Below are 14,830 nucleotides of genomic sequence, written 5' to 3' on the forward strand. Positions count from 1 at the left end.
TCCCAGGCACCAAGCCACTTGTTTTATACTGACCACCTCATTAACACTGGGCCTGCCTTTTTCCACTAGAGGAATCCCCCAACAGTATGTCCTTACTATATGATCCCATTTATAAAAAGCTCAAAAACAGTAATGAGGTTCTTACATTTACAGTGCTAGAAGCTAACAAAGCGGTTTCCTTTGGGGCAAGTTAGAGAGGGTGAGTGGATGGGGAGGCACAGGGGCTTCTGGATGCTCCTCCTTTACCTTGGGGGCTGCTTACAGTGGGCTCGTTCACTCTGCAGGAATACCTCAATCTGTACACTTAACAGGTGCATGTTTTCTGTATGTAAATTACAGCCCCATAAGTTTGTAAAGTTAAGCGCTTGGTGTTGATGGAAGGATAAAGAGCAAGCACTGTCAGAAGTCCTGGTTCTGATTCTGACTTCCCCTGTAAATGGCCTACGATTTGGGGGAGTCATTTCTGGGGGGGCCTCAGTGTCTTCACTCCTAAGAGGTTGGGGGAGATACTCTCCAATTCTCTCAGTACACCATCACTACCATTTCTTTTCCAGGTGGAGAAAAAGGAGGGGCAACTGGATGAGTAGGAAAATAACTCAAGAGCAAAAGTCTCTACCACCAGGACATCATTAAAACACAAAGCATAGAGCCTCTCCAGATTCAGGATGACACTCTCTGGCTCCACACTGGAACAGCAAGTTCTAAGCTCTCAGGGAGCAGATGACGGCTGCCGTCACTAGACACCTTCATTAACAAGCTCACTATCAATATTAAAAATTTTAGGAATACATTTCCAAAAAGCTACACTGGGGCCAGAGCTGTCAAAGGCAAGCAGGCATTCATACATTGTGTTCAGAGCATGACCTTGGCATAATCCTAAAGGCTGGGCAGCAAGATTAGAACAAGGCCATTATTACACACTCGTATTTACCCAAGAGTTCAGGGAAAAGGGTATCTAGTTTAACTTAACAGTCTGGTTAGCCATACTCCCATATATACCAGAGGATTTTACATTTCCAAACAATTTAGTCCTTTTTGTGTGGGTTGATTCAGAACTCTTAAGGGTCTCGTGAGGAGTGATTCACTGCCAGTAAGAACAGTTTGATACTGAAAAACAAAAAACTCGTTTTCAATCAGTATAGAAAATTTAGAGACTAGCATTAGTTTATCATACTGACTATGGAATAAAAGCAGTATCAACCCCAGCAAGAAAGTTTCTTTGGTGACTATAAAACCAAAAATCTTTCTTTACAAGGTGATTGCCTTTCATAATCCACAAGTAAAGCAAGTTTAGGAGCTTGGTTTAAGGTTAAGACACATTCGTGGAAGTTGCTGAAAGCTAACATGAGAAAAACACCTTAAATCTATCTCACCTATAAATATCTTATTTGATTCCCATCAACTCTGTCATCCATTACATTACTGTCTATTAAAATTTGGATTGCTGCATGAGTTAGAATGGAAGCTAGCCCTTAGATTACAGTTAACTAGAAACAGAAACTGAGGACGGGCCTGAAGATCAGGTTTATTGCCCTCAGTGGGCTATTATCTGAAAACATCCAGATTTGGGATCCTCTGTGTATTTAAATTAAAATCTGGCTCCAAGTCAATCAACCTCACTCCTTTCCCTTTACCATGATGATTTAGATGAGGTTAATGAAGGAGGGTTGGTCTCGATAACATGGGAAGGGCACGGGACCCCTTCTAATTCCAGGAAAGCAGTACAGCTGGTTCCCAAGCATTGGCTACATAACCTGCGATGATTTTAACAACCGTCAGTACTATTTCAGGACCACAACTTCTCAGGTACTTAGATTTTCCCCAAAATAAAGGCCACTGCCAAAACCTGCCAATGGCCATGCAAGATGAAATGAGGGCTCCATTGCAAACTCATCAGGACCACAAAAACCCCGTATCATCTTCAAGATGTAGGATCAAGAATAAATATATACGCAAAGATAAACATCAATACAGAAGATATACTTAGGTGCTTTCTGCAACTTCAATACTCTTAAAAACTGGGGCAAGTGAGGCCAAGGGCCAAAGTCTATCCAGAAGTTGGGGCTCCAGTCCATCTCCATGACGTGCGTCCAGCACAAGCACGACACAGCTGCAGGAGGGGTCACCCTACAGGCCCACCCGGAGAGCTGGACCGGCAGCTTAAGGGAGCCCCAGTCCGCCAACTCAGGCCGTGAGGGAGACGCTACTTCCCCGGCCCCGCCCGCCTCGCACACAAGCCCGACCCCAGCCCCTAGGCAGCCAGGCTCCCAACCGCCTCCCGCCTCCAGCAGCCCCTCCGCCGCCCAGCAGGTACCCGGCTCTGCGCAGGCGCCTGCGCAGTGCGCGCCCCCCACTAATCCCTATGGGGAGAAAAGGGGCGAGGCCCGGTACAACCCGCTCCGGGACTAGCGGGCTGCGTCCTGCGGGGTCCCCTTCCCCAGATTGGGGGTCCCAGGGCTTACCAGCGCCCAGGAGGCTGGCCAGAACCAAGAAGGAGTACATGACGCCTCCTGACTCCGGAGTCTGCAATGCAGAGCGTCAGCTGATCCTCAGCGAATATAAACGTGCCCCGCCCCAAAGCCGCCCACCGCGCAGGCGCAAGCTCTGGCCCGGTCGGGCGGCCCGAATTCTCCCCGCAGCCTGACTCAGCGCCGCACAGGGCGCCTGCGCAAAAGGAAGGCTGGGAGGTGGGAGGAGTGTGGAGGACGAAAGGATTGAAGGAGCATGGGAGGAGGATAAGGAGACGGAAGGGAATGGGGAGGTCATCAAAGAATACATAAATGAAGAAGTCAACCTCACCTTTTTTCTATGAAGTACCATTTTCTATTATTAGTACCATTTTTCAGTTGAGAATCCGTACTCAAAAAGGTTATCTACTTTTTCTAAGCTCTCACAGTCAAAACTCAAACTCACCACTTGACCCACGCTGTCTCTTAAATGACGTTCATAGTATTTTCGTGGCTGGGCCAGCGTGTAACTTCATTCTGGGTCCTGACTTTTCCTCTTAGCATTTCATATCCACAATCCCTTCTCCCCATGACTCACAGACAGGTTTTTCAATGTTAGATATGTAGGGTTTCAGAACAAGTCTCTGAGATGTGGTACTTTAGCATGTGGATTCTTTTGGCTGTGGGCTCAAGAGGAATTACTGCCTCTCCCTTAACTACCTAGAAGAATTTAAATGGGGGAGTTTTCCCAGAAAAGGTGTTATTACCAGGAACAAATTTTATCTAAGTGACCCCATCTATACGGCAGAGCAGACACCTAATTACAGAAAAATCTGCTCCTCTTATCTGCCTGTGGATGACCCTCCTGTCCTTGGAAGCCCCAGGCCCCTATCCCATTTCTTAGCTCAGCATGGTGTATACACCTCATTTTACCTCTCTGTCTCTGACCCTCTCGTGTTTGTGGGGTTCCCGCACATATGAAATTAAATTTTATTTTCTCCTGTTAATCTGTGTTACATCATTTTAATTGTTTGACCAACCAAAAAGAACCAAAGAAGGGAAGGGAAATTTTCCCCTTCCCAAAATATGCAAACACTCCCAAGGCCCTCTCACGGTTTGTCCCAGAGTTGGAGGGAGTGGAGGAAAGGGATTGAGAAGCAAGATGGGGGAGGATAGAAAGTGTCTGAGCCATTGGAGAAGGAAACAGAGAGTGAAGCCTGAATTTGAGAATCAGGCTAAAAATCAGCCAGGGGCCTTTATGGAGAAGGAAGCTGCCCACCCTGTCTAGCCCTCAATCCTCATCTAACTCCAGAATAAGAAAGGCCTGGGTGGCCCACAAAACCACTTGCCTTCTACCTGTGGTTGACCCTCTGGTCCTGAGCAGAGGGATGACCCCAACCTCGCTGTCCTCCAAGGGCCAAGTACCTACAAGCCGAAGGGAAGGAAAGGAAGGAAACCTCAGACTTTTAGGGCAGGCCCTTAAAGGTCATTTAGTCCCATTCCATCATTGTACCAATTGGGAAATTGAGGCCTGGAATGGGAGGGACATTTATCCAAGGTTACACCTGACCAGGGAGGGGCAAACCCAGGGTCCCATCTGTCTGTGACAATCTATAATGCTCCCTGAGGAACAGCCCACAGACAGAGGTCTCAGCACCTTTGGCTCAGCTCCTCCACCACCACCCACACAGCGAGGTTTACTTCCCACTGGGGAGCTGGATGGGGAAGTGTGCACCGCAGCGGGTGATGTGAAAGAGCTGAGTAAAGTTGGGACAAGATTTGGTCTAAACTGGATGCCTCACTGGTTGGCCTCAATGGCAAGACGGAGGCTGCATGGCTGCCCCATCTGCAGGCTTCCTAAGTCCAGGCACAGCATGGGGCAGATTACCCCAACAGCCAGATAAATGCAAGGGAGGTGGGGTTCTAGGACACAGCCTGGTTCCCAGCTCCTAGCCGATGAAGGAGGCAAAGCATCCCACGCAGAGGTTACAAGACCCCAAGCCAAAAGGAAACTTGGAGCCCTTCAGATCACAGGCTCTCACTTGGCCGGAGTAACTGAGCTCTCAGAGCTACTTAATGACAGAGCCTGAACCCACCACGACTCTTTTTAATACCCTCCCCCGCAACTAGAGGGATATGTCCGTGTTTTTGAGATGAACTTTTGTTGCCTTTTATTTGCACACCTGGAACACAAGAGTAATATGTTCCTTCATCCACCCCCTTCCCTGTAAGGACAGAATTTTAATAAAGAAGATAGAAGCAGTAAGTGGGTTATTATAATTTTTTACCAAGTCAGTAGATGCTTCAATCCTCTTTAAATACCTTCCTAACCATCTGTGTGTAGGCAACAAGAGCTATGAATCTATTTGGACCCTTTGACCCTATAATACCATTCCTAGCTATATACCTCCCCAAAGACATAATCCAGAGCTAAGAAGTACTTTATCCAAAGTGTTCACAGAATAGCCCTTTGTAACAGTAGAAACTGGAAAGATTTCAAATGCTGAACAATGATGGGCTAGTTAAGGAAATGGGCCGGGACAAAACAACGTTACTTGAAGCAGCTTTGAAGCATGAGGCAGAAGCAGCAAGGTGCCCTTCTCTCTCAGAAGTGGCAGGATTTTCAGAAGAGGAACAAAGAATTGGAAGTGAGAAGAGTCTTCTGATTTGGGGTTTACCCGTCATTGCATTATTTCACTCACTGGAATGTCCACGTTTTACTTCATACTTCTTAAAGAAAAAATTATAGGAAAATGTTTTAAAGATAAGAAAATCCCCTTCTTTTCCTCCCTACTATGAGCTCAAGTTTTCAGGGAACTGCAAAGATATTTTTCCTTGGAAATGTGATCCATACTGGAGACCCTGGCGGGGTTCTTGATGACTTTCCAGTTCTGGGTCCCAGCTCCTCACGAGGCCCCACTTCTAGTGCCTGAGATCTTGTGAGACTCCCATCTGTCAGATGAATAATTCCCCTTCTGGCCCCAGAAAGCTTCCATCTGTTACTGCTTCTATTGTGCAACTGAAAGAGCACTGGGCCAAGACAGCTGATAGAACAGAGGCCTCCACTGTGAAGGCCCAGCCCACATGCCTGGCCCCAAAGCTCCACTCTGGCTCCCCCAACAGCCACCCTGGTCCCACCCTGGAAGCACCCCCTCCCCCCATAACACACCCACACTGCGTCTCAGAGAAGGAAGCTCAGGTTCCTCTCCCGCCAGCATCTCCCTCATCAAGACCTCCAGCCTCCAGTCTCTCCTGTCTGCATTTTCCTTTCTGCCTAGTCTGGACCCTCAGGCAACCACTCTAGTAAGCCCCTCCCAAAGACCACTCTCCCCATCAAACTTTAGTCACTCACCTGCCAATTTCTGGCCTCTGCTGTCTTTTCGTCTCTTCCCAGCAGCCCTGGGCTGCTGGAGAAATCAACCATCCCAGCTAGGCTCACAAAGCCCTCTGTGTTACTTGGGACATATTTGGCCCTCCCAGGTGGCCGAGTCTCCTATTGTCTCCTAATATGCTTCGCCTCTTTTCCCTTGATCTTGATAATTAGTAATCAAACCCCCTATTTCTGGCTGCGTACATGGCCACCCAGAAAAAAGACTACATTTCACAACCTGCCTTGCAGCCATAGGACTTCATTCTGGCCAATGAAATAAAAGAACAAGTGCCCATTTTGTGACTTTAAGGTACTGCTCTTAAAAGGAAGAGACACAGCCAGTGCAAATATTTAACAAATGGTACTGCCAGGACACTGACCATAGTGTTGGGGGAATGTCCTGGAAGGTCCCAACTGAGCCAAGTTGTTGTCTTGGAGGGGTGGGTGGTCCCAGGGGATGAGTAAGCAGGGGGATGGGCACCAGGGAGTCAGCAGCTATTTACCAGCAGGTGGTACAGAAGTAGTTCAATAATTTTACTGCTGAACAACACTACTGATTTGTACCAGCTAAACGTCATCTAAGGCTGCAAACTCTTTTCTTCTTTATGCTGGATTGCAGACATAATGGCAGGAGCTCAAGCATCCATTCTGGGCCATGAGGTAGGAGCCTTGTTAAGAATGACAAAGCAACAAGATAAGAACCTGGATCTCTGATGGTTTTATTTGCCCTATATTGTCCACCTCCAGACTATTTATGTAAACACAGCCATATCTTGTTTAAGTTTTCATTATCTTGAGTTTTTGTTACTTTCCAGACCTTGTCAACAATGCTCAAGCCCTGACCTCATCTCTGTCTTCTTCATGCTCATTTCCTATTTTACCTCTTCCCTTCCATCTCTGAGGAGGAAATGCCTTTTCTTCTCTTTATGTGGCCAAACTGTAGCTGCTAAACCCTCCTGTGCTTTTGTTGATCAGCTCTTGTGACCTCTAGGTCTTTTTATTTTTATTATTCTTTTTATTTTTAGTATGTTTTTTCCTTTTTTTATTCTTTTTATTTTAAATATGTTTTTTCCTTTTTTAAAAATTAGAGTATAGTTGATTTACAATATTATATTAGTTTTAGGTGTGTCCATTCTTTTTGTTTGTTCCCCATGCCTTACCAGTTGTTAAATATTTTTATTATCATCCCTCTAGCACTTTGCTCCATCCATTGTCCTTTCCTTTTTCATATCTTCAGTCTCCCCCCTCACCGCTGACTCTTCCCCCTCAGATTATAAATACACACAAGGCTCTCCTATCCTAAAAGAAATCTTCTCACCCCTGACTTTCACTTCAGCTACTTTCTCGTACCTTCCCTTCACTGCCCTGCTCCTTGAAACAGTCACCTACACTCACCATATTTACTACTCTCCCTCCAGACTAACCCTAGTCCAGCCCACAGCTCCACTGAATGACTTTTTGAAAGTAAATAGTAAATTCCTACTTGGAACGTCCACCAGCACCTTCTCATTCCCTTTAGCCTCTGATACTGTTGGTCTGCTCCTCCTTCCTACAACTCTCCCACTTGGTATCCATGACACAGCACCACTCTGCAGGATGCTGGACATCCAGCACAGAAGTCCCCATGCCCACTTCCTCACCCATGATAGACATCACTACTAGAACGTGACTTCAAAGCCTCCTCACTCAGTACTCCAGCTGCTAGGACCAACTGATCAAAGTTGGCTCTTGGATTGACACATATTTGCCACCGGTCAAGTGGTGAGGTTCTCTGGGAAACATGCTCTGAGACTGAGATGTGTGGGCAGAAGTTTTTAGCTCATGCTCGCAGGATCACACCTCTGAGGCAGTGAGGGCAGCAAGATAGGGCAGAGCGGGAAATTAAACTGCAGTAAAGTTGCCACTGAGGCCTCAGCCCACCCCAGGCTGCAGGGATGGCCCTGCCAAACTGTCCTCAGTTGAGGCAACATAATAGCGCCCCAGGGGAGGGGCATAACCTTGGGCCAAGGGCTTCCTTTGGCTGAGGGCAATTCCTGAACAGGGGCTAGTATGGACTGAACGTTTGTATCCTGCTCCAAAATTCATACATTGAAGCTTAATCCCCCCGTGACTATATTTGGAGGTGGGGCCCCCTAAGGAAGTAATTAAGGGTGGACCCCTGATCTCATAGGATTCATGTCCTTATAAAAAGAGACACCAGAGAGCTTGCTCTCTCCCTGCACCCCGTCCCCCAGCCCCAACTGCACACACCCAGGAAAGGCCATGTGAGGACATATCAAGAAGGCAGCCATCTGCAAGCCAGGAAGAGAGCCCTCACTAAAAGGCAAATCAGCAGAAACCTTGATCTTAGACTTCCAGCCTCCAGAACTGTGAGAAAATAAATACCCTAGTCTATGGTATTTTACTATGGCAGCCCAAGCTGACCAGGACAAGTGCACAGCTGTGAGACCTCAGCAGGCTGCCCTCCAGGCAGCAGGGAAATGAGTTGTTAAAAAACAGAATTCAGCTGAGTCCATTTTTAAGCTCTTATTGGCTCTACTCAACAATTCACGGGGGCTTCGCTGGCAGTCAGGTGGTTAAGACTCTGTGCTTCCAATGCAGGGGGTGCGGGTTCGATCCCTGGTTGGGGAACTAGGATTCCACATGCCACACAGCCAAAAACAAACAATTCAGAAACCAGGCAGCATCCAATCTGACGGACAGAACAGAGCTCTGAGGAGCTATACAAAATGAAACACTTTTATGGACAGAAGGGAGAAGGAACAAAAAAACTAGGCCAAGACAAGCAGCTTGGTCATGGCAAGCTCACTTCCCTTTAAGGGATGTCATGGGTCAGACAGATGTCAGATGTCAGCCAGATAACCTAATTAATACTGATTGCTGACTAGGTAATTCTTTTTTTTTTTTAAATTTATTTATTTTTTTATTTGGCGTTGGGTCTTCATTGCTGCGTGCAAGCTTTCTCTAGTTGCGGCGAGCGGGGACTACTCTTCATTGCGGTACGCAGCCTTCTCATTGCGGTGGCTTCTCTCGTTGAGAAGCATGGGCTCTAGGCACGCGGGCTTCAGTAGTTGTGGCACGCAGGCTCAGTAGTTGTGGCTCACGGGCTTAGTTGCTCCGCAGCACATGGGATCTTCCCAGACCGGGGCTCGAACCCGTGTCCCCTGCATTGACAGGCAGATTCTTAACCACTGTGCCAACAGGGAAGTCCTGACTAGGTAATTCCTGAAAGACTGGTTTAAGAATCCATTTCTGGGAGAGCCAACACTATAATTCTCAGTTTGGAGCCATGGGACTTAACATAGGTGACTCCATTTGGGACCTACTGTCCTGTGTTTAACAGTTCCTTGGTCTTCACAGGGAGATCTGGGGGTGCACAGCACCACTCTAACACCTCTGCTCTGAGTTGTCCTCCTTCTTCTCTGACATTTCTTCTCAGAACACAAGGCCTTGGCCCTAACCCAACGCTGCAATCTGTTCCCTTGAACTCCCAGCCTTACCCCTCCATCTCATGGTCCCAGCCACTCTGCCCCACACCCTCTATGGTTGCCTGAATAACCTGTGTGTTTTCACATCTGTGTGCCCTGTAAATACCCACCTCCCCACCTCAACTTCCCTTTTCTACCTCTTTCCCTGGTGAACTTTTATTCAACCTTCAAAACCCAGTTAAAATGATACTCCCAGAGGGAAGACTTTTCAATGTTTTAGGAGATGGTCAAGGCTCCCTCTTGTCCCTACTGTACTTTACTCACTGCTCAAGTAGCTGTCTGGTTATTTTCAGCAATACTTTTATTGAGCACCTAGTATTATATATGCCAAATCCTGTGCCAAAGGCTGTGGACACTGAATTGAAAGACACAGGCTAATAGAAAAGCCACACATGAGGCCTGATGTTATCTCACCCCCTCCATGGAAGCCAGAGTTGCCCCACCAGCTCCACGGCTCCCTTGGGGCTCCTGGTGCACAGGTCCCAGTTGGTACCTTGGGCCCGGCCACGTTCTGGGCTGGGGACGACAAGCACAGTTTCAGGCAGCCCGTCTATTCTGGAAGCTGGCCACCCCCACGATGTGGCCTGGCCCCAGAGCTCTGCTCCCAGGTGTAGTCACAGTGGACTGTGCTTGGCTGAGCCAATCAGGTGCTCTGTGGGGAGCTGGCCCCGGGGGCTGCTAAGAGCTCGTGTTGGTGAGTCAGCTGTGGGCAACGGAGCCCAGGGGAAACAGCTGAGTCACTGTGAGGAAGTCGGCCCCTTTTGAGAATCTGAAAGTCTGCCAAAAAGTGCTCAGACACAACATTCTGCACTGGTTTCAGGAGATTCTCAGACCTCCGCTGTCCATCTGTGAATGTCAGAATGAGAACTGCAGTAAACCCAAAGAGGGGAAGGGACAGAACACATCACAAGGCCAGTAGGGAACAGAACTGGGACCGGTCCTCCTGGTTTAGCAGTTTAATCTCTGTCCCAAGCACCTGCCCTTTCCCTCCTGGGAAGCCTCCCTGCTCCCTCCCTCCAGCCTCAGGCAAGTTTCTCTTCCTCTGACTTCTAGAGCACCCTCAAGCCCTTGCTCTGGGCCGAGCTTGGAGGGTGAACAATAACAAAGATGAGATTAGACTGAATAGTTAGTTCCAGAGCCTGAAAGGAAAGCAAGAACTGGGCTCTAATCACATTGACTACATTAGCATATCTTTAACAAATGAAGCTTCCTAATGAACTTGAAATTTAGAGGAGGTGGAAGAGAAGAATCAGAAAGGCAAACTGGCATTATCCAACAGCAACAACAATCACAACCACAGCTGGCATTAACTGATTGCCTGTTATATGCCAGGCTCCCTCCTGATCACTCTACATACATGGGCTCAAATCTTTAAGTCAAGGATTTTGCCCATTTTACAGAGAGAGAAACTGAGTCTCGGGAGGCTGACTTACCTAGGATATCCCTGATCCTGGCAAAACAGGATTCAAGCCCAAGACAGTTTGGGGCCGAGGCCTATGCCACACAGCCTTCATTGAGAATGCCCAGAATTGCCCAGGGGTGACACGGCTGGGACACTTACCTTAGTGCCCGAGGCATGGGGGCCATCAGGGCCTGATGCCAACATACAACCACCTTTCCATGTTCAGGTTCCACAAGCCCAGAACAGGCTCTGTAACTTGCCTGACGGTCCTGATAGCGGTGGGAAAATGCTGCTTGTCTGGGCAGATAATTCTGTTCAGGTGAGGGGGCTATTCCTTGCAGTAAAGACTGTTGGTCTAGCTTTTGTACTGAACTTGTGAGTTTGTTTGTGAGCCTCGTTAACTCTGGGCCCTGAAAACATTAAACTTCTCACTGGGCAGGGTGGACTAAGACCCCTGGACCGCAGTCATTTCATCCAAATTGTTACACCCTATAAAACCAACTGAAAAAAGCTGAGCCCACAGAAGGGATCATTGTGACCCTGGGAAGCAGAAGCCTGTTTCAAGGTCAGACTTTCCCATTCAGCCCCAAATTCAACTAATGCGTGTTCCTGGCCAGCCCTGGGCCAGACACCAGGTATACAAGGGCAGAGATGTCTTCCTGTCCTCAGGAGGTGGTAGTCTGGGTGGGGATGCAGATGGGTGAACACCCCCTTTTCCGAGAGGAGACCATGGCTGCCGATTTCTGAGGCATCTCTTCTCCCCTCCTCTCCATGGGGGATTAGGAAGGTGTGCCCCTCATGACCCAAATCCTTTGACCAGGAGACCCATGCAGCACCTGACTCCTTCGTAGGCTCTCCTAGGGCACAACAGGGTCAGCTCTGGTGAAGTTCACGTGTATATCCAGACACGCAAGATGGAGGCTGCCCCCTCCCCCCCGCCGCCACTTCACAAACCTACACTGAAGTCAGCCTTACTTACTTACTTACAGGAAACACCTGTCAAGGAAACTTACCACACACCAATCACAATCCTCCAATTCAGCTTAGCTAGCTCACCTGACCCTAGAAAACAGGCCCCACCAGCCTTATTATAAGGAAATCTCTGACCTCCTAGCCAATCTCGTCCTGTTCCCAAATTGCCTCTTCTAATGCTCTATAAAACCCTCTTGTCTCAAATCCCTCAGGAAGAGTGCTCCCCTGCTCGTGAAGTAGTGTCCCCCTAATGCATGGATCGTTTTTCCCTTGAATAAAGGACATCAAACATGACTAAATTGTTTTTGTTCTGTCGTTTGACAGTTCTCAACAGACCCCTGTCCCTAGCCTTCGAGTGGCCTCCAGCCCCTCCCTGCAGCTGGGAGCATCACCCAGGAAGAGGGCAGGCTTGCCCTTCAAAACCCTGTCACACAAAACTAGAGAAACAGTAAAAAGATAAGTTGTGGCCTGGGGTGGGGAAGTGGTGAGGGGATGAATAGGTGGAACACAGGGGATTTGAAACTATTCTGTGTAACTGAAATGGTGGATACATGACATTATGCATCTGTCAAAACTGTAACACCAGGAGTGGACCCTGATGTAAAGTATGGACTTTAGTTAATAATAGTGCATCAATATTGGTTCATTAATTGTAACAAATGTACAACAAGGCAAGATGGTTGTAATAGGGGAAACTGGGGAGGGGAAAGAAGGAGCATTTGAGAACTCTGTTAGTTGTCCAATTTTCTGTAAACCTACAACTGCTCTAAAAAATAAAGTCTATTAATTTAAAACAAAACACAACAGACAAACAAAAACACCCTGCCACAGAGACCAGGCCTTAAAAGCCCTCCCAGATTCTGCCTGATTTGCTCCAGAGGTAAATTAAAGGGTCGTGACCCTGCAGACCCACTGGGACCTCCGGTGGTTCTTATAGAGCAACGCTGAAATATGTAATGATATAAAGTAGAAAGTCAAAGCACAGAAAAGTTGTTTAATATGCTCAATCTGTGTTTAAAAAAAACATTTGTACATATTTTATCATATTTGCAAAGAATATTTCTGGAAGAATTTAGGGCAGGTGGAAGGGAAACTTCATACCAAACGGCCTTTAGAATTCATTTAGAAACCATGTGAAGGCATTACCTACCCACTTAAAAAAAGTAAAGATGATTAAAACTATTTTAAAAAGAAATGACCAATATCATTAACTATTAGAAAAGAGGCTCAACATCATTAGTCATGAAGGAAGTGGAAATCAAAACCACAACGAGGGGCTTCCCTGGTGGCGCAGTGGTTGAGAGTCCGCCTGCTGATGCAGGGGTTCGTGCCCCAGTCTGGGAAGATCCCACATGCCGCGGAGCGGCTGGGCCCGTGAGCCGTGGCCGCTGAGCCTGCGCGTCCGGAGCCTGTGCTCCGCAACGGAAGAGGCCACAACAGTGAGAGGTCCGCGTACCGCCAAAAAAAAAAAAAGATAGAATTTTCAGTCCCTCAAAGAACTCCCTAGGCCAAAATTTTCTTTCTTAAGAAAGAGAAACTGAGACCCAGAAACAAGAAATTCCTCCAAGGTCACCCAGAGAAAAGCAAGAGTTGGGGCTAATCCCAGGTTTCCAGACTCCCCGGACAATGCTTTTTCTACACTTTTGGCCTTTTTGCCCTAGAAATAATCTGCTAAATACATCAATTTGGAAGTTCATTTAATCTCTAAGGCATAGGAACCCTGCCCGAGGAAAGAGGAGGACTGGTTATCAAACTTGATTCTGGAAGCGACAGGGACTAGGCCTCTACAGGGCTGAGAAAGACGTGAGCTGCCCTCGTCCTTGGCCAGGAGCAGCTGGTAAGAAAAGGCTTAATTTGCAGGAGGTCAGAGCCCACAGGCGTGTTGGGGGCTGGGTGCCCCATGAGTCAGTGGATCCGGCATTCCTCCCTCAATTTCCCTGTAGGTGTGGGTGGGTCCCACAGCCTACAGTGGAAGCACCATCTAATCTGTCATCCTGACTAGGATACTTTTCAGAGTCATCTGGTCACACCACCCACCTAGCATCCTGAGCTTCAAGGTGGGTTAGAGGGTCAATCAACACAGGGGTTAAGGACCCACTGGGCATGGTGTTCCACACCTGATGGGAAATAGAAGCTGAAGTTCCTGTCCTGCCAAACCTTAGTCCCAAGAGGTAGTAGCACACAGCCTGGGAAAGTAGAACTGAAAGCATCAAGGCTGAAAGGGCCCTTTGAGAGCTCTAGACTGGTCTAGTTTATTGCCCTTATTGTAGGACAGGGAAACCAGCAGCTTGGCGAGGCCAACGGCCTGGCTCAAGGTCACTCCCCAGGAGACCAGGACACCTTTTACCGGCAGGCAGGCTCTGCACATAGTAGGGCTTTAGGTACCTAGTAGGTCTAAACTCTCCCCATTAGAACCTCCAAGCTGCACTTTCAGAGGTCAGCCTGGCACACAGCGGAGTCTCAAGAGGGGAAACTCAGGCCAGAGGTGTTACTGTGAGGGGGAAACAGGTTGTGCAGGGCTGGGCCAGGGCTCCTGGTGCCTATTGGAAAATCTGTCCTTTCTGCCTCTCCTCTGATCTATGAATTGGGCCATTCAGATCATAATGAACAACGGTACTAATTAAGGAAATGCCCCTGAGGGGAGAGCTTGGGCTGAGAAAGCTCAAACTGCCAAGACAAGAGCCCAGCTAGGTTCCTGAGTCACTGACCCTCAAAGCCATGAGTCTCGGAGGACTTCCCCGGTGGCACAGTGGTTAAGAATCCGCCTGCCAGTGCAGGGGACATGGGTTCGAGCCCTGGTTCGGGAAGATCCCACATGCCACGGAGCAACTAAGCCCGTGCGCCACAACTCCTGAGCCTGCGCTGTAGAGCACGAGAGGCACAACTACTGAGCCCGCGCACCACAACTACTGAAGCTCGCACACCTAGAGCCAGTGCTCTGCAACAAGAGAAGCTACCACAATGAGAAGCCCGTGCACCGCAACAAAGAGTAGCCCCCACTCACCACAACTAGAGAAACACTGCGTGCAGCGACGAAGACCCAACACAGCCAAAAATAAAATAAATTTTTAAAAGGTTAAAAAATAAACAAAACCTTGAATCTCTGGGACCCTAATCCCCGGGAGGCACAAAGCAAGGTGAGCTTGAGGCT

At 48.1% G+C, this 14,830-nt stretch overlaps 2 protein-coding genes across 3 annotated transcripts in view; one reads left to right on the forward strand and one right to left on the reverse strand.

The window, feature by feature from the left end:
• The window catches only part of PSAP (prosaposin), a 34,189-nt gene extending 31,569 nt beyond the window's left edge, over positions 1-2,620 (reverse strand). Inside the window, exon 1 of one of the 2 annotated variants that reach the window (XM_033434164.2) lies at positions 2,463-2,620. In XM_033434164.2, coding sequence (XP_033290055.1) covers positions 2,463-2,502 — 40 coding nt within the window. In that variant the 5' untranslated portion in view covers positions 2,503-2,620. The remainder of the gene's footprint in view (positions 1-2,462) is intronic. The other variant, XM_004273153.4, reaches the window with a different exon arrangement.
• LOC101273634 (cadherin-23) overlaps positions 1-14,830 on the forward strand; it is a 198,519-nt gene that overhangs the window by 119,546 nt on the left and 64,143 nt on the right. The window lies entirely within an intron of this gene.

Source organism: Orcinus orca, chromosome 14, assembly GCF_937001465.1.
Source record: "Orcinus orca chromosome 14, mOrcOrc1.1, whole genome shotgun sequence".
Lineage (NCBI taxonomy): Eukaryota > Metazoa > Chordata > Mammalia > Artiodactyla > Delphinidae > Orcinus > Orcinus orca.